Source organism: Pelophylax lessonae (assembly GCF_965119305.1).
Source record: "Pelophylax lessonae genome assembly, chromosome: 4".
Taxonomy (NCBI): domain Eukaryota; kingdom Metazoa; phylum Chordata; class Amphibia; order Anura; family Ranidae; genus Pelophylax; species Pelophylax lessonae.
The window spans coordinates 80,555,020-80,577,145 of NC_138771.1; the positions used below are offsets into that span (position 1 = coordinate 80,555,020).

General features: G+C 41.5%; 1 protein-coding gene across 1 annotated transcript in view; it reads left to right on the plus strand.

The window, feature by feature from the left end:
- Positions 1 to 22,126, plus strand: part of FAM227B (family with sequence similarity 227 member B) — a 733,538-nt gene that overhangs the window by 82,238 nt on the left and 629,174 nt on the right. Inside the window, exons 8-9 of the mRNA XM_082254045.1 lie at positions 10,033 to 10,159; positions 13,913 to 14,026. Coding sequence (XP_082110171.1) covers positions 10,033 to 10,159; positions 13,913 to 14,026 — 241 coding nt within the window. The remainder of the gene's footprint in view (positions 1 to 10,032; positions 10,160 to 13,912; positions 14,027 to 22,126) is intronic.

Consider the following 22,126-nt stretch of genomic DNA (forward strand, 5'->3'; position numbering starts at 1 on the left):
TCCTCTAGTTTTAGTGAGTGGCCGCGTGTCTTATTGTATTCCCTTTCTCTGAAAAGGTTGTTCCTTATGCTAGGGTAATCACCTGTACAGTATTTGTACATTGATATCATATCCCCCCTCAAGCGTCTCTTCTCCAGAGAGAATAAGTTCAATGCTTGTAGTTTTTCCTCATAGCTGATGTCCTCCATTCCCCTAATTGTTTTTGTTGCCCTTCCCTGAACTCTCTCCAGTTCCAGCACATCCTTTCTGAGGACTGGTGCCCAAAACTGGATGGAATACTCCAGATGTGGCCGGACCAGAGTCTTGTAGAGTGGGAGAATAATCTCTTTATTTCTGGAGTGAATCCCCTTTTTGTAACGCTCCGGCGTTTGTTTAGTGAAATGGATATGCAGCTGCAGAATTTCCACTCAGTAGTCGTGCAGTGTTGTGTTGAATCACCATATCCAACTCTCCAGACTCATCATTGTGGCCCAGCCTGCTTCAGCATGCAAATATACAGGCACTCAGTTAAGATGTTCCTGGAGTGATAGGTTGTATACGATAGTATAGAGGTGATGTGCTGAAAGGACAGGCGTGAGTAGTGATAGCAATGATAGGCACTCAATAGTAATGTTCAGGAGTGTTAGCAGATGGTGATAGAAGTATGCAGATAGGTTAGCAATCATGTACAATTAACAGGTGGTAGGTGACAGCAGATGAAGTGTACAGGAATTGCTAACTCAGTGCAAGGATATAGTTGGTAGTAGACCCAAGAGCTAGCAATCTATGTAACAGTGCAGATGATAGAAATAGTAATGCATAGATAGCAACAGTCTTTAGTATACAAGAGTAGATAGTGCAAGTTGATAGGAAGGAATCCCCTGCGGGGTACTTATCACTAGTTGGTTTTAGAGAGATGAGGGGTCCGGTAATGAGGAGAAGGATCGGTAGCGAGATACAGGATCCGTAGCGAGATACAGGAAATAGCTGGGGGCTTCGGCAGCGTCAGACAAGGCTGTGTAACAAGCGGTTTGTACTAACACCTTGTGAGTGAAAACCGGCGATTGAAATAGCCACTCAGAGCGGCGCCTAGTGATGACGTCACGAGATTTAAAGGGACAGGTAGCTATATGCGGAAGAATTGGGCTGGAAGGGTACCGAAGGTACCAGAATCTTACACTTTTTTATACATGCCAGTATTTTGTTGGCTTTGCTTGCAGCTGTTTGGCATTGCATGCCACTGCCAAGCCTGTTGTCCACTAGTAACCCCTGGTCCTTTTCCATCTTAGATTCACCCAGCAGTTCCCCCCCTAGTGAGTAGCTTGCTTTCTTGTTTCTGATCCCCAAGTGCATTACTTTACATTTTTCAACATTAAACCTCATCTGCCATGTAATTGTCCACCCCATTATTTTGTTCAGGTCTGCTTGTAAGGTTTCCACATTCTGTATAGAAGATATTGGTATGCTTAGTTTAGTATTATCCGCAAATACCGAGATTGTGCTAGATATCCCCTCCTCTAGGTCGTTTATTAATAAATTAAACAGGATTGGCCCCAGGACAGAACCTTGGGGGACCCCACTTTCCACACCCGCCCAATCTGAGTACTCCCCATTTATTAGCACCCTCTGGACTCGCCCCTGGAGCCAGTTTTCTATCCAGGTACTCACCCTATGGTCCATACCTATGTACCTTAGTTTGTACAGTAAGCGTTTGTGGGGAACTGTGTCAAATGCCTTTGCAAAGTCCAGATACACCACATCTACAGGCTTTCCTTTGTCTAGAGGGCAACTCACTTAATCGTAGAAGGTTAATAGATTGCTCTGGCAAGATCAATTTTTCATGAATCCATGCTGATTACTACTAATAATACCGTTTTATTACTAAAGTCTTGTATGTAGTCTCTTAACATCCCCTCCAAAATCTTGCAGACTACTGGTGTTAGGCTGACCGGCCTATAGTTACCTAGGATATATCTTGGCCCTTTTGTAAATATTGGCACCACATTGGCTTTTTTCCTAATCAGCTGGCACCATACCCATCTGTAGACTATCCTTAAAGATCAAGAATAATAGTCTGGCTATCACCTGGCCGAGCTCTTTAAGAACCCTCTGGTGCAAGCCATCCGGTCCCGGGGATTTATTTATGTCAAGTTTCTCTAGTTTAGTTCTAAGTCTATCTTCTGTTATCCATGGGGGTACTTCCTGAGGTGTATTATTTAGTTTAGCATTACAAGCTGGGTTAGTGCAGCCCCCCAACTCTTTTGTGAAGAATGAAGAGAAGAAGTTATTTACCACTTCCGCCTTCTCTCTGTCCTCTGTGGCCAGCTTCCCTTCGTCATCTTATAAAGGGCCAATGTGTTCTGGCCTCGCTTTCTTACTATTTATATACTTAAAGAATTTCTTGGGGTTTTTTTTTTTTTTACTCTCTTCCGCTATATGTCTCTTGTGTTCTATTTTAGCCACCTTGATTTCGCCTTTACATTTGTTATTGCACTCTTTGTAATGCTTGAATGCTGCCTGTGACCCCTCAGCCTTGTATTTTTTGAAGGCCTTTTCTTTAGTATTAATATGCATTTTTATGTTGGAGTTACTTACATAAAAAAATCCAAAAACACATCAAAATATGCTAGAGGTTCAGAAGGGCAAAAGGGCAAAAGGCAGCAGTAACATGAAACTATTCCATATGTGCAAAGCACAAGGGATATGTAGAAGCCACCCTGAATTTCCCTATAGTGAACACAAATATGCTATATGAGGAGCAGGAAGTATAATAAAAATCTGTATGTGGCCAACCAGTACGAAAAGGGCTTAATGGTTTAATACCTGAAGTTCTATGTTTGTATCTCTCATATGTATTCGAGAAGAAGCACACAAACCCCAAACTGGAAAGACATCTTGTTTTACCAAAGGATAAGCCCTAAAATTGCAAAAAAAAACTAAAAGATCAATTTAAAATGAAAAAGTATATTCTACTCAGTTTTATGGAAGTACTTTAAAAATTGCAACAGAAAATTAAAACCATCAATCCCAGTGGACCTTGTCTTACTACCGTGGGGGAGAGATCTATCTGTACATGATGGCAGGAACCTGCTTTTAAAGTGGCAAAAGATGGCCCTTCAGCTGCATCACCAATGGAGAACAACAATGAAGTCTAAGGTAGCACCAGTATAAATGAATGGCTCAATCTGATCACATGTGTGCAAGGAGCCAATCAGTGGGGCACCACATTTGGAGGAGGCAGCTGTGGAGATAATTTAAGCCCGCAGGGTGGTCATTGGAGACGTGTCTTAAATATCCCCTGCCGTCAGCTCCACTCCGTCTTTGCCACGGGCGATGTCACTTCCGGTGCGCCAGAGGCACACATAGTGACGTCATTTCTGGTATGGGCGATGTAGCGGCCGCCATGCTGGTAAAGAGCAGAAAAGAACAGAAGGATGTGGAGAAGGCAACACCGACACAGGGTGACATGGGGTGGAGGAAAACAAAAACCATGCCTAGGATGAACAAGGATCCACCTGTAGGAAAGTGGATATGTCCAGCTCCCATAGTAGCCTCCCTAGGAGAATACCAGGGGAGGCTATTAGTGCCAGGTGCAAAGGACACATGGATTGCAATGGAAAAAGGTATGGCAATATACTGTAAGTTGGATAGAAAAGGTATGCAAAAGCAAAAAGCTTAGCATAGCAGCAATGGGCAATTGCAGTGGCATCCAGTATTTGCATAAACATAAGATAATCATATTCAATTCACAAATAATTATTTTAAGAGAAAAAAGTTAACACACCAAAACTACATTGGTTCACATAAGTGTTCCCTTCTAAAAACTGCCCCTCGGCAGCTTCTGAAAAAACAACTCTGTAGTGACTGACACTGAGGCTCACTGAACTGAAAGACTTTACTTCAGCTGGACCCTCTACCACATGTGGCAGGTAAGTCAAGCCTAAGCAGTTGTCCATGTGCTGTGGCACTCCATTCACTTTGGGGCTGTCAAGGGAGCCCTGTCTGTGACACTTTTTGTCACAGCCAGTGGCAGGAAACAGTATGGAATATATATATTAATTAAATTTGGTGTCCTTTTTAGTGCAGCCAAGGCCACACCCTGGAACCTTCAAAGAGTCTCTGTAGCCGCTTCCTAATTCCTCTGAGGACTGCTTGATGGCTACTCCCTCTGTCTGTTTGTCCTCTCACAAACCCTTGGACACCCTGGGCCTCTCTGCCCCCAAGTGACTGATCACAGCAAGTGCACCTCCCTCACACACACATAGTGGATCATAGGTGCAAGGATGAAACATCTACCTCCAAGAAAATGGGGTGGAGAATGTCTGGATGTTTAAGAATAGAATCTAATTTGAGTTTGTTGAATGCCTCGACTGCCTCAGGAGGCCAGGTTTTGGCATCAGCTCCCTTCTGGGTCAAAGTGATTAGTGCCACCAGGGAGGAATAACCAGGAATAAACTGGTGATAGAAATTAGTAAACCCCAAAAAGTGCTGCGTTGCTTTTCAGACCAGAGGGCTGAGGCCAGTTGGTGATGGCTTGAAGTTTGACTGGGTCCATAAGCAGATGCATTTCACCAGCTTTGCGCACAGATGGTGGTCCCAAAGACCTTGATGAACTGTACATACAGTACATGCTCACGATGAGAGTTCAAATCTGGAGAGAATATTAGTATTTCATCCAGATACACAATGACTCAAACCTATCTAACTTTGTAAAAATTCGAGCATCATGAAGCCTGTCAAAGAGTTCAGAAATCAATGGTAGCGGATACCGATTCTTAATGGTGATTGATATGAGGCCTCCATAGTCATTGCAGGGTCAGAGCATACCATCCTTTTTCTGCATGAAGAAGAAACTGGCCTCTGCGGGAGAATTGGACTTTTGGATGAATCCTTTTTGTAGATTTTCCCGGACATACTTAGACATAGCTTGAGTCTCAGGAATAGAGAATGGGTAAACTCAACCCCGAGGTAGAGTAGTCCCAGATTCAGGATCAGTGGGGCAGTCATAGGAACAATGTGAAGGCAGACTGTCAGCAGCTTTACAAAAAGCATCTTGGTCAGCCTGATATTGTGCGGGAGCATTGGAGAGGTAATGACCTCAGCCACGGGAACAGAAAGAGGTGGAAGCACCTTGGAGAGACAAGTCTGATGGCATTGTGACCCCCAAGACAACACCTGACCAGAGTTCCAATCTAAATAGGGGGAATGCTTTTGCAACCACGGAAGACCAAGAATGATGGGACTAGAAGATTTAGGAAGGATCAGGAAGGAGATTTCTTCACGGTGTAGAACACCGACATGCATGGTTATAGAGGTAGCTCGGAACTCCAGGGGTATCAAGTCCAGGGTAGGGCCATTGACTGCAGTTACTAAGAGAGGCATCACTAAAGAGGAATTAGGAAGGCATACTTCAGCAGCCAGAGACTGCTCGATGAAATTCCCAGCTGCCCCAGAGTCCACTGCCTGTGGTAGTGAGCCCTTGTAAATCACCAATTCAGAGTTCCCCAGGGCACGGAGTCTAAGCTCCAGCCTGCATTTCACCAGAGTTCCTGATGGTGGGGATAGACTTGCAGCAAGCTACAACCAGGTCGGGGCCCCCAAGTACGCCCAGCTGAGAATGTGGAGACCACACGCATGTGAAGAGTCCAAGCAGCAGGAGATAACAGTAAATCCAGGAAACAAGCCGAGGTCAGGGAGGGTAGCAAACAAGCATAGATGGTAAATGAAGCAGGGGTCGGTACATGGGTAGTCTGATACAGATAACACAAGAGACAAGCAAACTGGAGCTCAGAGACCTGTGGAGTTGCTAAGGCAAGGAGCACTGTACTAAGCATGTGTATATATAGTGAAGCAAACAGTGAGGTGACCCAGGAAATGATTGAAGGGGAAATGATATAAACCCACAGTGGAGCGGGTGATGCCCATAGGTGAACAGAAAAGCCAAGCAACACATGTAAAATGGAGTCACAGATCTAGCAGAACACTGTAGCAAGGAGGTAAGAATTTCATAAAAAGACATCTGCAGGCTAGACTGTGACAGCTGTGCTCAGTCTTGCCATGGTATATGACCTGTGACATGAGACTGTTTTCCACAACCTCACTCAGATTTAAGCCTCCTACACAGCTGTTTCTGTTTCAGTTAATGACTGTTTTTCAACCTACATATTAACAACTTAAGGACCCCCCCACGTGCATTTACTATGACAGGGCGGTCCTTGAGTACAAAATCAGGTACCTGTATGTGATTCTCATTGTCGGCTCTGGGGCACGTGCGTGTCACCGGAGCTGTGCTCCCGCTGTGATTGGACACAGTGGGAGCAAATCAGCGGGTCCAGCGGCTGCGATGGCTGCCGGGACCCGATGACAATTTGTAGGAGAGACAGAACGGCGGTCTTCCTATGTAAACAAGGCAGACCGGTGTTCTATCACAGAGGGAGAGAGAGATCTTGTGTTCCTGCTAATCAGGAACACAGATGTCTCTCTTCCTCCAGTCAGTCCATCCCCCACACAGTAAGAAAGCACACACAGATAACCCTTTGATTGCCCCTGATGTTAACCCTTTCCCTGCCAGTGTCACTTATACAGTGACAGCGCATTTATTTTTTTCAGCACTGATCACTCTATTGGTGTCACTGGTCCCCAAAAAGTGTCACACAGTGTCACTCTCGTCAGTCTTTACACAGGAAATGGAGGGGTACACTGACCATGTAACTATGGTTAGTAGTAATACGCAGGACTTGCCACTATGGCTAACAGAGGGTGAAATCAGGGAAAGGCTGCATAAACTTAACACAAACAAATCACCCGGCCCGGATGACGTACATCGGAGAGTACTCAAGGAACTCAGTAAGGTTATATCTAGACCACTGTTTCTGATCTTTGCTGACAGTATTAGGACAGGAGATGTACCAGGGGATTGGAGGAAAGCTAACGTGATTCCAATATTCAAAAAGGGTCAGAGGCATATCCCGGGAAATTATAGGCCTGTCAGTTTGACATCAGTAGTATGTAAACTTCTGGAGGGGATGATAAGGGACTATATCGTAGTGTTTGCTAAAGACAACAACATCATCAGCAGTAATCAGCACGGGTTTACAAATGGGCGCTCTTGTCAAACCAATCTCTTAACATTGTACGAGGAGGTGAGCTGTGAGTTAGATAGGGGCAGACCAGTGGATGTGGTGTACCTGGATTTCGCGTTTGATAAAGTTCCCCATAAGTGCTTAATTTATAAAATAAGGTCTGCAGGTTTCGACAGCAGGGTTTGCTCTTGGATACGGAACTGGCTAAAAGGGCGTGTCCAAAGGGTGGTAATAAACAGCGCATGCTCAGACTGGTCTGAGGTAGTAAGCGGGGTCCCCCAAGGCTCAGTCCTGGGACCAACCTTGTTCAATTTATTCATAAACAGCATTGTGGTCGGGATCAGGAGTTCGATATCAGTTTTTGCAGATGACACAAAATTGGCCAGGGCAATAACTGCACAGCATGAAGCAGATATCCTACAGAATGACCTGGACAAAATAACGGAGTGGACAACGACTTGGCAAATGAGGTTTAATGTGGAGAAGTGTAAGGTTTTGCAGTTGGGGACTAGAAACATAAAAACACAATACACGTTAGGAGGGGAACCCTTGGGGGAATCAAAAATGGAGAAAGATCTGGGAGTCTTGGTTGATGATAGATTAGGCAATAGCATGCAATGTCAAGCGGCAGCTGCCAAAGCCAGCAGAATATTAGCATGCATAAAGAAAGGGATGTATTCCAGAGATAAGACTATAATCCTTCCACTTTATAAAACTGGAGTATTCTGTCCAGTTCTGGTCGCCAGTCCTCAGGAGGGATGTGTTGGAGCTGGAGAGAGTACAGAGAAGGGCAACTAAACTGATTAGGGGATTGGAGGACCTTAATTATGAAGAGCGTCTGCAATCGCTTGATTTATTCTCCCTGGAGAAGAGACGCCTGAGGGGGGGACACAATAGCAATTTATAAATATCTCAATGGGGATCTCAGCTTAGAAAAAAAGCTGTTCAGTTGAAGGGATTGCATGAGGACTCGAGGACATACAATGCGATTAGAGGAGAAGCGTTTTAACCTCAGGCAACGTGGGGGGTTCTTTACTGTTAGGGCTACAAGATTGTGGAATTCTCTACCACAAGAGGTGGTTTCTGCGGGTAGTATGGTGGCTTTCAAAGGAATCTTAGACGTACATCTCAAGGATCAGAACATTCAGGGCTATGTGAGATGATTACAGCCCCATACACCTACACAGGTTGAACTGGATGGACTATTGTCTTTATTCAACCTCACCTACTATGTAACTATGTACTATATGTAAGAAGGTTTGCTGTTTCTCCCAGCACAGTCTCAAGAGCATGGAGGAGATTCCAGAAGACAGGCAGCTACTCTAAGAGAGCCAGACTAGGTCTTAGAAGGTCCTTATCCCATCAGCAGGACCGGTATCCGCTCCTTTGTGCAAGGAGGAACAGGATGAGCACTGCCAGAGCCCTACAAAATGACCTCCAGCAGGCCATTGGTGTGAATGTCTCTGACCAAACAATCAGAAACAGGCTTCATGAGGGTGGCCTGAGGGCCCAACATCCTCGAATGCACTGTGCTCACATCCCAGCACCGTGGAGCTTGATTGTTATTTGCCATTGAACACCAGAATTGGCAGGTTTGCTACTGGCACCCTGAGCTTTACACAGATGAGAGCAGGTTCACCCTGAGCACATGTGACATATGTGAAAGGGTCTGGAGAAGCCTTGGAGAATATTATGCTGCCTGTAACATCATTCAGCGTGACTGGTTTGGTGGTGGGTCAGTGATGGTCTGGGGAGGCATATCCATGGAGGGACGCACAGACGTCTACAGTCTAGACAATGACACCCTGACTGCCATTAGGTATCGGTATGAAATCCTTGGACCCATTGTCAGACCCTACGCTGATGCAGTGGGTCCAGGGTTCCTCCTGATGCACGGCAATGCCCGGTCTTCATGTGGCAAGAGTATGCAGCCAGTTCCTTGAGGATAAGGGAATTGATTCCATTGAATGGCCCCCAAGCTCGTCTGACCTAAATCCAATATAAAAAGAAACTGGGGCAATATGTTTGATCCATCCTACGCCACCAGGTTGCACCTCAGTCTGTTCAGGAGCTCCGTGATGCCCTTTTCCAGATTTGGGAGAAAATACCCCAGGACACCATCCGTCCTTTCATTAGGAGCATGCCCTGATGTTGTCAGGCATGTATACAAGCATTTGGGGGCCATACAAACTGGACTAACCTGCGTCATCATTTTTTTCACTTTGATTTTTAGGGTGTCTTTGAATTTAGCCCTCTGTAGGTTGATCATATTCATATCCATAATTTTTTTTGAGCAGCGTATATATATATATATATATATATATATATATATATATATATATATATAAATATAAAAATATATATATATATATATATATATATATACAGTATATATGCAAATTGTCCATGCTCAGAGGTCATTGACAGAATTGAAAATCAAGAATAGAACAAGTTTCCTTATTGAGGATGATGACATAATTTAATTTGCTATTTTATTTGGTGACATTTATTATTTTTTGCATAAGAGTGACATTTATGAATTAAGTGTTGGTGCTCTATACGTAGGCCTTTTTTTTTCTAAAAATTGGAACTTCTTTAACCACTTGAGGGTTTAAGTCATATGGCATATGTTCTAAAAACATCAACAAAATACCATAGGCTTATGCAGTACGCCCTGCTCCCCTTCCCCCACTGGCTGGCAAATTACAGCCCAGACTTACCCTGTATTACAGTAGTGAATACAGCTTCATGCATTTGTATACAATATATAAATTATATTCTTAGTTATACACTGTCTACTCTGTCTACATTTCAAATAGTGAAATCCTGTATTGTCATGTATACTGAAATTTATAGCACAGATTTGGAAAATGCATAATTTATTCATTTGCAGCATTTTTCACGTAAAGCTTTATAATCCTCTTTCTTCTTAAATTTCAAGTTCCAGTAACTAAAATTTATTTTGTGGCAGATGTATCCAAATTACTTGTCACAAGCCGTGTTTACTGCGTTTTACAAAGCATTTCCACAATCCCTTCCACAATTTAATGGAGAATTTAAGAGTGAAATAGTAGACCTAATTTTCCAGTGGGTGTCTGGTAAGTACAAAACATTTTATTTGAATTCTGTTTTCAGTTCTTGGGTACAGTGCAGATTTTTTTGTTCTAAAAAAGCCACAGCTAAGCTGTCGTAGTATGTTATTAAATCCTACACTAAGTCTGAATTTTCGTGGACAGAGTTTTTGTGAAATGTGTATGCATTTGCAAAACTTTCAAACTGCTAATATTTTAATCTAGCTAAGGGGACCAAATATGAGATTACTTAATATTCATTTGTCTCTTACCTTGCAGTTATAACAAACTGTATGTTTGAAAATATATATTTTTTTATTAGATACAGTATTTCATACATTGTATATCCATAACATATATACATATACAATATCCAGCAAATACAGCTTGATGTTGGTGGATGTTGGGTATGTATATATGTTATGGATATACAATGTATGCAAATTGCTGTTTCAAACTTTGTTTTTTTCTTGTAATAAAATTATGTTTTAAATATTATTATATGTGTCTATATTCTCCTTTTTGACTTATCCAATTTTATGGCACCATTAAAGTCCTAATTGCCCCATGTTCTGAGTCTCAGCAGTGCACCTGTGTGAACCCAATCTGTCGAGGAGATTTTCATGCGCCATTCTCCATTACGATACATGTTGATGGTTCCTCAGAGTTAACCTGTAGAGTACTCTTTCTTTCTTTCTACATTGTATTGGATGTAGGTGCCTGGTTCTATCAACTTTAATATAGCCTTATGCAAAATTCTTCATCAGATACAGTATTTGTTTGAAAGTACATTTATTTACCTCGGCAATACATATAAATCTTCTTTTTTTCTTCATTGCGGGGCACAAGAAATCAGATAGTTAGGTTATACTGCCATCTGCTAAAGGAATGGCCTTTTTCTAGCCTGGAAAGTGATTATCAAGCAATGGACAGAAATGTGGTGCTTTCCAGACCTGGCTGTACCAGTAAAATGTATGCAGAGAGTGCTTTGTATGTTCCAAGCTGTAGCACAGCCCCAGAGTGTGACCCTGTCTTAGAAGATTATTTTGAGAGTAAGGCCATTAAGGCTACAGCACCAGGAGCCAACCTCATTATCCACACCATTGTGCTCCTTTAAAACTTCCCATTTCGTTCATCCAAGAAGAAGCACCATCTCTCTACAGCTCATGCTTGCACACACCCCTCCAGTCCATTCCCACTGTTAGTCTAAAGTGACCTGTTCACCTCTTGACCCTTATCAGCACCAGCTGCTTGGATTTGTGAATACCATGCACTTTGAGCCTAGCTGCTTTACCACTATACTGAGCAACACATCTGTGCAGAGACACAGAGGAGACAGTCCTGCTGTCACTGGTGACCTCAGCTCATGATCCCCTTGTAATTTTTTGGACATCTACTTTGTTTCAACTAAGGGAACTGGTGCCTGTAATCTGGAACCCTGGAATAGTTACAGGGTATTATTCATTCATTGGAGTCTTTCTCATCGGGTCCGCCGGTCACATGCGCGGGCTGCTTAGGTCAGCGCTGAGGTACCCCCATCCATTAGTTGATGGTTTGTGGTCTGTTTTATTGGTCGTCAGTAGTGTGTTCACCTTTTTCAATGTTGGTCAGTAGTGAGTGTCCCCATTTCATTGTTGGTCAGTGGTGAATGTCCTTGTTTTATTGGTGTTCAGGAGTGAGTGCTTCCTGTTACATTAGTGATCAGTGGTAGGGGCCCCTGTTTTGTTTATGGTCAGTGGAAAATTCCTCTAAAGCTGAACTGTAAGCACAAAAACTTTAATTTAAATATATTCCTTAAAAGGTATATTTACTTTTCTACTTGAAAAAAGTCATAAATCCTTTCTAACAGCCTTCCCTCTCCTTCTTTCCCCACTGCACTTATCCATATTTGTTTTCAATCATCCACCGCCTACGGTTGCTGTTGTACAATTCTGTACACTTAAAAACACTATACATGGCCCCAGAAACTGTGTAGAAGTATAATCTGTGCAATAGCCTCTGGCCATCGTCAGTGTGGTCATGTGACAGCACTGACCAATGGCTGTAAGAATACCAGTAACAATATACCACTAGTACAGCGCTTAAAAAAGTAGTGCAATCAAAATAAATTACCAAATCCCCCTCTAGTGTAAAATAAACTGAGATACAATATAAATACAGTGGGTTTTTTGGGTTTATTTTGGGAGAAAACAATTGGACACTGGTGGATTAGATATTTTTATATTTATAAAGATGTGATAGATGTTCATGTTGTTACATTTGTGTTTCATTATTGATACTGTATGTATATTGTATGATTGCTTATTATACATGAGAGGGGTTTTGGTGATTAATATTAATTACACTACTTTTTTTTCATGTATATTAAGCGCTGTATTAGGGGTATATTGTTTCTGGTATACTTCGGTCTGTATAACCCTATCACTTGCTAAAGCTGTTTTAGTGTATTCCACATCTAAGCTTTTTCCCATGTTATGAAATGTGTGATGTTGGCCAATAATGGCTTTTGATAAGAGCAGAATAAATACACATGTCTTTTTCTGGCTAAGGTATCTTTTTTTATTGGCAGATTTTAATACACTATATTACCAAAAGTATTGGGACGTCTGGCTTTACACCCACATATACTTTAATGACATACCAGTCTTAGTCTATAGGGTTCTGTATTGCGTTGGCCCATCCTTTGCAGCTATAACAGCTTCAACTCTTCTGGGAAGGCTGTCCACAATGTTTAGGAGTATGTCTATGGGAATGTTTGACCATTCTTCCAGAAGCGCATTTGTGAGGTCAAGCACTGATGTTGGACGAGAAGGCCTGGCTCCCAGTCTTTGCTCTAATTCACCCCAAAGGTGTTCTATCAGGTTGAGGTCAGGGCTCTGTGCAGGCCAGTCAAGTTCCTCCCCCCCAAACTTGCTTATCCATTTCTTTATGGACCTTGCTTTGGGCACTGGTCCAAATCATTATGAGGATTATGGTGTGGGGTTGTTTTGCAGGGGTTGGGCTTGGCCCCTTAAATTCCAGCGAAGGGAACTCTTAAGGCGTCAGCATACCAAGACATTTTGGACAATTTCATGCTCCCAACTTTGTGGGAACAATTTGGGGGTGGCCCCTTCCTGTTCCAACATGACTGTGCACCAGTGCACAAAGCAAGGTCTATAAAGACATGGATGGAACTTGACTGGCCTACACAGAGTCCTAACCTCAACCTGATAGAACACCTTTGGGATGAATTAGAGTGGAGACTGCGAGCCAGGCCTTCTCATCCATCATCAGTGCCTGACCTCACAAATATGCTTCTGGAAGAATGGCCAAACATTCCCATAGACACACTCCTAAACCTTGTGGACAGCCTTCCTAGAAGAGTTGAAGCGGTTATATCTGCTAAGGGTGGGTCAACTCAATATTGAACCCTACAGACTAAGACTGGGATGCCATTAAAGTTCATGCGCGTGTAAAGGCAGGCGTCCCAATACTTTTGGTAATATAGTGTAAATTGCTTCAATGTTATGTATGCTGTATAACACATCACATTACGAATACATACTTATATGTGTCGTTTTTACATTGAATGGACACAATATTAGCAGGTCATAAATAATTGTGTATTTTCCCTACATAGAGATGGTAATAGAGATGGTAATGTTTAAGACAGTGTGGAAGAACACCACTATGGATGCATTAAAACTAGGAACTTTTAGCAGATGACCTAAAATTCATCAATACTTGTATGAGTTTTTTTAAATAACTGTGACAAGTTGCAAATTTCTTTCCATCATACAGGAATTAAACCTGTTCCTTGTTCATGGAAAAAGTGGGATTTACATTTTCTTGAAAAGAGTGAACTTCAGTTTTCTAAAGGAAACGTTACCCTGTCACTAGAAAATCAACCAAATGGTATGTTGAAACATTCTTCTTTCTTGTGAATTTGGTATAGTTACAGATGATCCTAATTATTCTTTATAGATAGGAATATATTGTATTAGTACCAACCTGTCTTTTTCCTTTGGTGTCGGCAAGTCCAGCATCTGGAAGCAACAGTAAACTGTAGCACTGAAAGGTTACCACTTTTAAAGGTTTAACTGCAATTACTTTTTGTGTCATTGTGCATTCCTGCAGCGTCAACAGTAGTGATGATCTGAACATCTGGGTTTAGTTCAAGGCAGATTCGGTTAACATTACTAAAATTTGGGTGTCAGATCCGAACCCCATTGAAGTCTAACTGAATGTGAAAAACCAGTAATGCCATTTCCTAGGCTAACAAGCAAGGAAAAACAAATGGCATGGGGACCTGGGCACAGCCCTAGGGGATCGGTACTTAAGAACATTTTTTTTTTTAATTCTTATAGTTGGGGAGCAGCAATTTTAGTAATGCTTAAAGTGAACCATTAAAAATGCACAACTACCTTGACATCCACTGAGTCCTAATCTCAATATCATTGGGTCTGTCTGGGATTACATGACGAGGCAGAAGGATTTGAGGTGGCCTACATCTACAGTAGATATGTGGTTAGTTCTCAGTGATGTTTGGAACAACTTACCTGCCTATGTTCTTCAAACACTGTGTGCAGGTGTACCTAGAAGAATTGATTGCTGGTTTGAAGACAGAAGGTAGTCTCTCCAAATAAGGATTTGATTTAGATTTTTCTTTTGTTTGCTCACTTTGCATTTTGTATAAAAATACACAATTATTCAATGAATTCCTTGTTTTGCATTGGTGTTCTGTGCAAACCGTATTCTGTATTGGTGTTCCATGTAAACATTACCTTGTATTGGTGTTCAGAGCAAACCTTAGTCTGCATTGGTGATTAGTGCAAACATTCTTCTGCCCTGGTGTTTCATGCAAACTTTTCTCTGATTTGGTGATCAGTGCAAAGCTTAAGCCTCGTACACACGCACCGATTTTTGGCCGACCGATCGGCCGTCTTTTGTCCAGTGTTGTTGTGTTGGTTGAAATGTGCTCTAGACTACACATGAATTTTGTCGGCCAACAACAACCAACTGCAGAAGTGATGTCATGTTCTTGTTTACTTTCCGTGTGTTTTTTTCTTCTCTGAGCATGCCCAGTCTTGCTCATCTGATTTTTGTCTGCCGAAATCTGTACTGACTGACGAACAATCTGCCGTTCTGTTGACGGCCAACAAAAATTTTATAGCATGCACACCAGATTTTGTTCGGCTGAAAAGTCGCAGTCGGTTGTCGGAAGCATCATACTAACAAGCCAACAATCGGCCGATCGGACGTTGGCCGAAAATTCATGGCCAACAATCGGTACGTGTGTACGAGGCTTTAGTCTGCATTGGTGTTCAGTGCAAAGCTTACTCTGCATTGGTGATCGGTTAAAACTTCACTCTGTATTGGTGTTCAGTGCAAACCTTATTCTGCATTATAAAGAAAAAGCAAGGTGAATCGGCACGGTTTTCTCAATAAGTATAATGGCAATAAATGTATTCGATGATGAAAAGATTCCAAATCATTGAGAATTGCATACTACACATTAAGTGAGTAACAAAATGTAGGGGGATGAAGATGACCAGTGTAACAATATAATGCAATCAATCTGGTAAATAATAAATCATAAATCAAATAATACACAGTAATAAAATAATGCAAAAAAATAATAAAAATCCAATGTGCACTGTGCAAAATAAATATGAGTGCTAAGAAGTAAAAATAAAAGATGATAAAAGGCACCAATACTATAAAAAGTTAATGCGTACATCAGTGCAATGCAATACAGTGCTTCAGAATGCAGAAACTACAACAAATGAGATAACTGCCCTAAGTGGTGAGTGAATAAATCATCCGATCAAAGTGTCCAAATAAAAAAAGGTGAGACAGATGGACTCATTGCACTGAATATTGAGTGAGTATATCATCCAATCAAGGTGTCCATGTGCAAAGGTGCAATAAAATTCTACTGCTCCAAATGCATAAAGTGACTCTTGTGAATCTTTACATTTTGCCAGCAGGGGTCTATAGTGAGTTAATCCAGAAATAAGTGCAATGGCCGCTAACCTCCATATACTCTCAAATGAGCATTTTAATAATATGACCCGGCTTGGCTCAAGGTCTTTCTCCACATCAGGGACATTGAGTGGGACTACTAGTAGATTCACCTCTCATATAAATAACCATCCAGTAAGGTAATGCTGCCTCTCTCTATAGTGATGACCACGGTACTCTTCCCAGGACTCTCGCTCATGACAGGGATATAATCAAGAAGGACCTCATAGTGTAGTACATAGTGATATTTATTGATAAAACAAATAATAAAAACTCACAGTATAGCAGGGATAGTTGTGTAGCCGCAATGTGCGGTAAAATTTTAATACTCCCAATCTCGGCCGTATACCGGAAGTGACATCACCCGACTCCGACGCGTTACATCACTCCACGTGACTTTCTCAAGACATAGCTTATTCTGCATTGGTGTTCAGTGCAAACCAAACCCTGCATTAGTGTTCAGTGAAACCCTTAGTTTGCATGGGTGTCTAGTGCAAACCGTATTTTGTATTGGTGCTCAGTGCAAATCTAACTCTGCATTTGTGCTCAGTTCAAACCTTACTCTACTTTGGTGTTCAGCACAAACCTAACTCTACATTGATGTTCAGTGAAAACCTTACTCTGCATTTGTTTTCAATGCAAATCAAAATCTACATAGAAAAAAAGCTATGGCACTTGCAAGAAAGAAAATAGTTTAAGGTTATGGCACTCAAAAATTTGATATTACAACATATATAAATCTTCACCACTAGCAGTATAGCACACACGACATATTCCACAAACAGCAAAACCTCAGTAATATGTGAAAAGAGTCCAACTAATACACTCAATTATTCCTCCTTCTTCACAAAAAATGTGGTTCGCCTTGCAGAGAAGAGATTATTACTTTTATGTATCCCCCACCTCCAGGATTATAATGCTCACCAGTAGAAGGATCCCAGTAATCCTGCTACTAAGTCACTCCTCATTCAGTATCATAACAGTAAAGATCAGTGTTCTACATACAGATCAAAGAGTAATACAATTGCCAACAGTAACCTAACTTGTTTAGACCATGATCCTCCAGTGTTCTGAGTAGTACATACAGATCCAGCTGTTCCTGTTGCTTAACAGTCCTTTATATCTGCACTGTAGACTTTGTAAAAACTGCCCTCTAATCCTGGACTTTTCCATTTTTATGACATAAGGTATTGGAACTGTAAGAGTATGGTCAGGCTGATCACAATCCTAAACAGCAGAACTCAGCAAGATTATATATCAGGTCATTAAAGTCACCATTGAGCAGATATAAATCCACTGCAATGGTGGACTGCGATGAAACCCCTGAACCATTCCGGTTCTGCATAGCCCCGTTGAGAAACCCTGATCTATTAGGATGGTTGCCCCTGCAGAAGGGATTTCATCCTTTTTCCTTTATTCATGAAATGGGAGACACACACAAAACATCACCTTTGTCTTATATCCATTTAGTGTTTTGTCAGAGATGCAGGCAGGGAAGTAGGACAGTTGATCGATCTTAATTATCCATGTCCCTTTCAATTGGTTGGTACTGGGCATTATCTCCTGTTATTGTAGTAGCATGTGGTTAAAACCAAAGCTGCATGTGTTATGTTTGGCTCGTCAATCGTGATCTTTTTTTGCTGGAGTTAAGTAAGAAGGCCAGCAAGCACAACTCACATGCAAATCAACTCACTCTCTTTCTGGCTTTATTAAATCAATGCCAAGAAATTAAATGTTTTCCACAAATGACCTAGGCCCAACATCAGTACCTACAGATGCATCTCAAAAATTAAAATATCATCAAAATGTTAGGTTATTTCAGTAATTCAATTAAAAAAAGTAAAACTCATATATTATCTATTCATTATACACAGAGTGATATATTTCAAGCATTTCTTTCTGTTAATGTTGATGATTATGGCTTACAGCTACTGAAATGATTATGGCTTACAGCTAGTGAAAACCCAAAATTCAGTATCTAAGAAAACTAGAATATTGTGAAAAAGTTCAATTTTTTAGACTCATGGTGTCACACTCTAAAACGTCAGAAGTGTCTTACCTGGGCTCAGGATAAAAATGACCGGACTGTTGCTCAGTGGTCCAAAGTCCTCTTTTCAGGAGAAAGTAAATTTTGCATTTCATTTGTAAATCAAGGTCCCAGAGTCTGGAGGAAGAGTGGAGAGGCAGAGATTCCAAGTTCCATGAGGCACAGTGTGAAGTTTCCACACTCAGTAATGATTTGGGGAGCCATGTCATCTGCTGGTGTTGGTCCACTGTGTTTTATCAAGGCCAAAGTCAGCGCAGCCTTCTACCAGGATATTCTAGAGCACTTTATGATTTCCTATGCTGACCAACTTTATGGACATGCTGATTTCATTTTCCAGCAGGACTTGGCACCTGCCCAATCTGCCAAAAGCACCAATACCTGGTTTAATGATCATTGTATCACTTTGTTTGATTGACCAGCAAACTTGCCGGTCTTAAACCCCATAGGGAATCTGTGGGGTATTGTCAAAAGGAAGATGAGAGACACCAGACCCAACAATGCAGATGAGCTGAAGGCCGCTATCAAAGCAACCTGGGCTTCCATAACACCTCAGCAGTGCCACAGACTGATTGCTCCAATGTCACGCCACATTGATGAAGTAATTCATGCAAAAGGAGCCCCGACCAAGTATTGAGTGCATACTATATTGTACATGGACATACTTTTCAGTAAGCCAACATTTCTGTATTAAAAATCCTTTTGTTATTGGTCTTATGTAATACTCTAACTTTCTGAGATACAGAATTTTGACTCCTAAACCACACATTTCTGAAAAAGCAGAGACTAAATCAAAATAAAATATATTGATTTTAAGTACATAAAATACATTAATACCTTTTTAGTACATAAAACAATCTCTAAAATTCCTGCTAAATGTAATAGATGAAATTATACTGCCCTTATACATGGCAAATTAATCTAACTTCAAATTGTGACACTGGGACTCTTCCCCCTTCTCCCCCGCCCTCTGGGTATGGTTGATAGGGTGGTTGTCCCGCTGTGTGTCGGCGCCACGCTTCACGACATCATATATTTGACGCCGTGGCATTGGCTGCGCTTGTCCATCTTAAGCGTGTTTTTGGCACACCTCCTGGGGTTGGTTGCCGCTGGCGTCCATCTCCCTTGGAGGGACGCCTTTTCTCCTACATGCCAGTGTGGCGTTGGGGATGCAGAGGGGGCTGGCGTTTGGCATCCATGTTGCATTTCCCCTGGGAATAGCATGGCTTCATTTTCCTACTTTGTTCTGATGATCTTGCCGATTTTTATCTTTTGTCACAATCCAATGACTGTAAGGTCACATTGCCTTCACATTACACCTCTTCTCTATGCAGTCTTCTTGGGACCGCCTTATTCTCACCTTATTTCTCTACTCTACATACACCTTCACTACCTCTCTGGGCCCTATCCTACTTGGATGTGTCCAAGCACTTTCTGTACAACCTTATTCTGGTGCTTTTTTTCTAGCACTTTTGGACACTATGCTATTCAGTAGGACTTTGCATTGTATCAAGTACATTCTATTCACTAGTCTTCTAGAAAAACTTTGACACCACTATGCTGTTTATTCTCATTTCGCCTCATTCTATTATCTTCTTTCCATTCTTTTGCATCATGTTCATTGCCCTTTTCTCTGCGCCGCCACAGATCCCAGTAAGGCTGGTCTTTTGGCCAGTTCCAGCATCACATACCAACGTGATTTGCAAAGATCTGAGCTACATTGTGAGTAGACTTTGATTGGTTTTTCCCTATTTTTCTTTTTTCTTTTACCATTTTTTACCCTTTGGGATATTTCTTTATACATATATTTTTTTGCCGATTCGCATCATACATTTGCTCCTGATGAAGTGGAACACAGTCCACAGAAACGCGTCAAACCTATTGATGCAGATCATTATTAATACTATGGGTTACTGTTATACAGTGCTTTGCGAAAGTATTCGCCCCCTTAAACTTTGCGACCTTTTGCCACATTTCAGGCTTCAAACATAAAGATATAAAACTGTAATTTTTTGTGAAGAATCAACAACGAAATTTATTGGATATTTCAAACTTTTTTAACAAATAAAAAACTGAAAAATTGGTCGTGCAAAATTATTCAGCCCCCTTAATTTAATACTTTGTAGCGCCACCTTTTGCTGCGATTACAGCTGTAAGTCGCTTGGGGTATGTCTCTATCAGTTTTGCACATTGAGAGACTGAAATTTTTGCCCATTCCTCCTTGCAAAACAGCTCGAGCTCAGTGGGGTTGGATGGAGAGCGTTTGTGAACAGCAGTTTTCAGTTCTTTCCACAGATTCTCGATTGGATTCAGGTCTGGACTTTGACTTGGCCATTCTAACACCTGGATATGTTTATTTGTGAACCATTCCATTGTAGGTTTTGCTTTATGTTTTGGATCATTGTCTTGTTGGAAGACAAATCTCCGTCCCAGTCTCAGGTCTTTTGCAGACTCCATCAGGCTTTCTTCCAAAATGGTCCTGTATTTGGCTCCATCCATCTTCCCATCAATTTTAACCATCTTCCCTGTCCCTGCTGAGGAAAAGCAGGCCCAAACCATGATGCTGCCACCACCATGTTTGACAGTGGGGAGGGTGTGTTCAGGGTGATCAGCTGTGTTGCTTTTACGCCAAACATAACATTTTGCATTGTTGCCAAAAAGTTTGATTTTGGTTTCATCTGACCAGAGCACCTTCTTCCACATGTTTGATGTGTCTCCAAGGTGGCTTGTGGCAAACTTTAAACGACACTTTTTATGGGTATCTTTAAGAAATGTCTTTCTTCTTGCCACTCTTCCATAAAGGCCAGATTTGTGCAGTATATGACTGATTGTTGTCCTATGGACAGAGTCTCCCACCTCAGCTGTAGATCTCTGCAGTTCATCCAGAGTGATCATGGGCCTCTTGGCTGCTTCTCTGATCAGTCTTCTCCTTGTATGAGCTGAAAGTTTAGAGGGACAGCAGGTCTTCGTAGATTTGCAGTGGTCTGATACTCCTTCCATTTCAATATTATCGCTTGCACAGTGCTTCTTGGGATGTTTAAAGCTTGGGAAATCTTTTTGTATCCAAATACGGCTTTAAACTTCTCCACAACAGTATCTCGGACCTGCCTGGTGTGTTCCTTGTTCTTCATGATGCTCTCTGCGCTTTAAACGAACCTCTGAGACTATTGCAGTGCAGGTGCATTTATACGGAGACTTGATTACACACAGGTGGATTCTATTTATCATCATTAGTCATTTAGGTCAACATTGGTTCATTCAGAGATCCTCACTGAACTTCTGGAGAGAGTTTGCTGCACTGAAAGTAAAGGGGCTGAATCATTTTGCACGCCCAATTTTTCAGTTTTTCATTTGTTAACAAAGTTTGAAATATCCAATAAATTTTGTTCCACTTCATGATTGTGTCCCTCTTGTTGTTGATTCTTCACAAAAAATTACAGTTTTATATCCTTATGTTTGAAGCCTGAAATGTGGCAAAAGGTCGCAAAGTTCAAGGGGGCCGAATACTTTTGCAAGGCACTGTTTATTATACCTGTCCAATGTACTGTGTTTCATTTTACAACCTTGGTGTATATATATTAGTTCATGTCCATACTCCTTTTACCAATATACTCTATTTATTTTACATTCATATTTTTTATCTTGCTTTGTGTATATGCATTTATACAATAAACTTGCTATCATGGTTTTACCCCAGTGGCCGTGTCACACGTCTCATTTAAAGTCTCAACCCTTTCCCCCTTGTTTAATGTACATGAGCAGGGTTATGACTGAAAGCATAAGTAGAGGTTAGGAGTAACTAAACTATACATTCCAAAGGAATAAAGAGTCAGGTCACACAAAAATAATATTTTCCTTTTTGGAAGGTGCTGGAGAGTTCAATGATCGAACAACATCTTTTGGGGACTATTGGTTCAAAATCTGTGCCTGAGTTCCAGGGTCTGCAA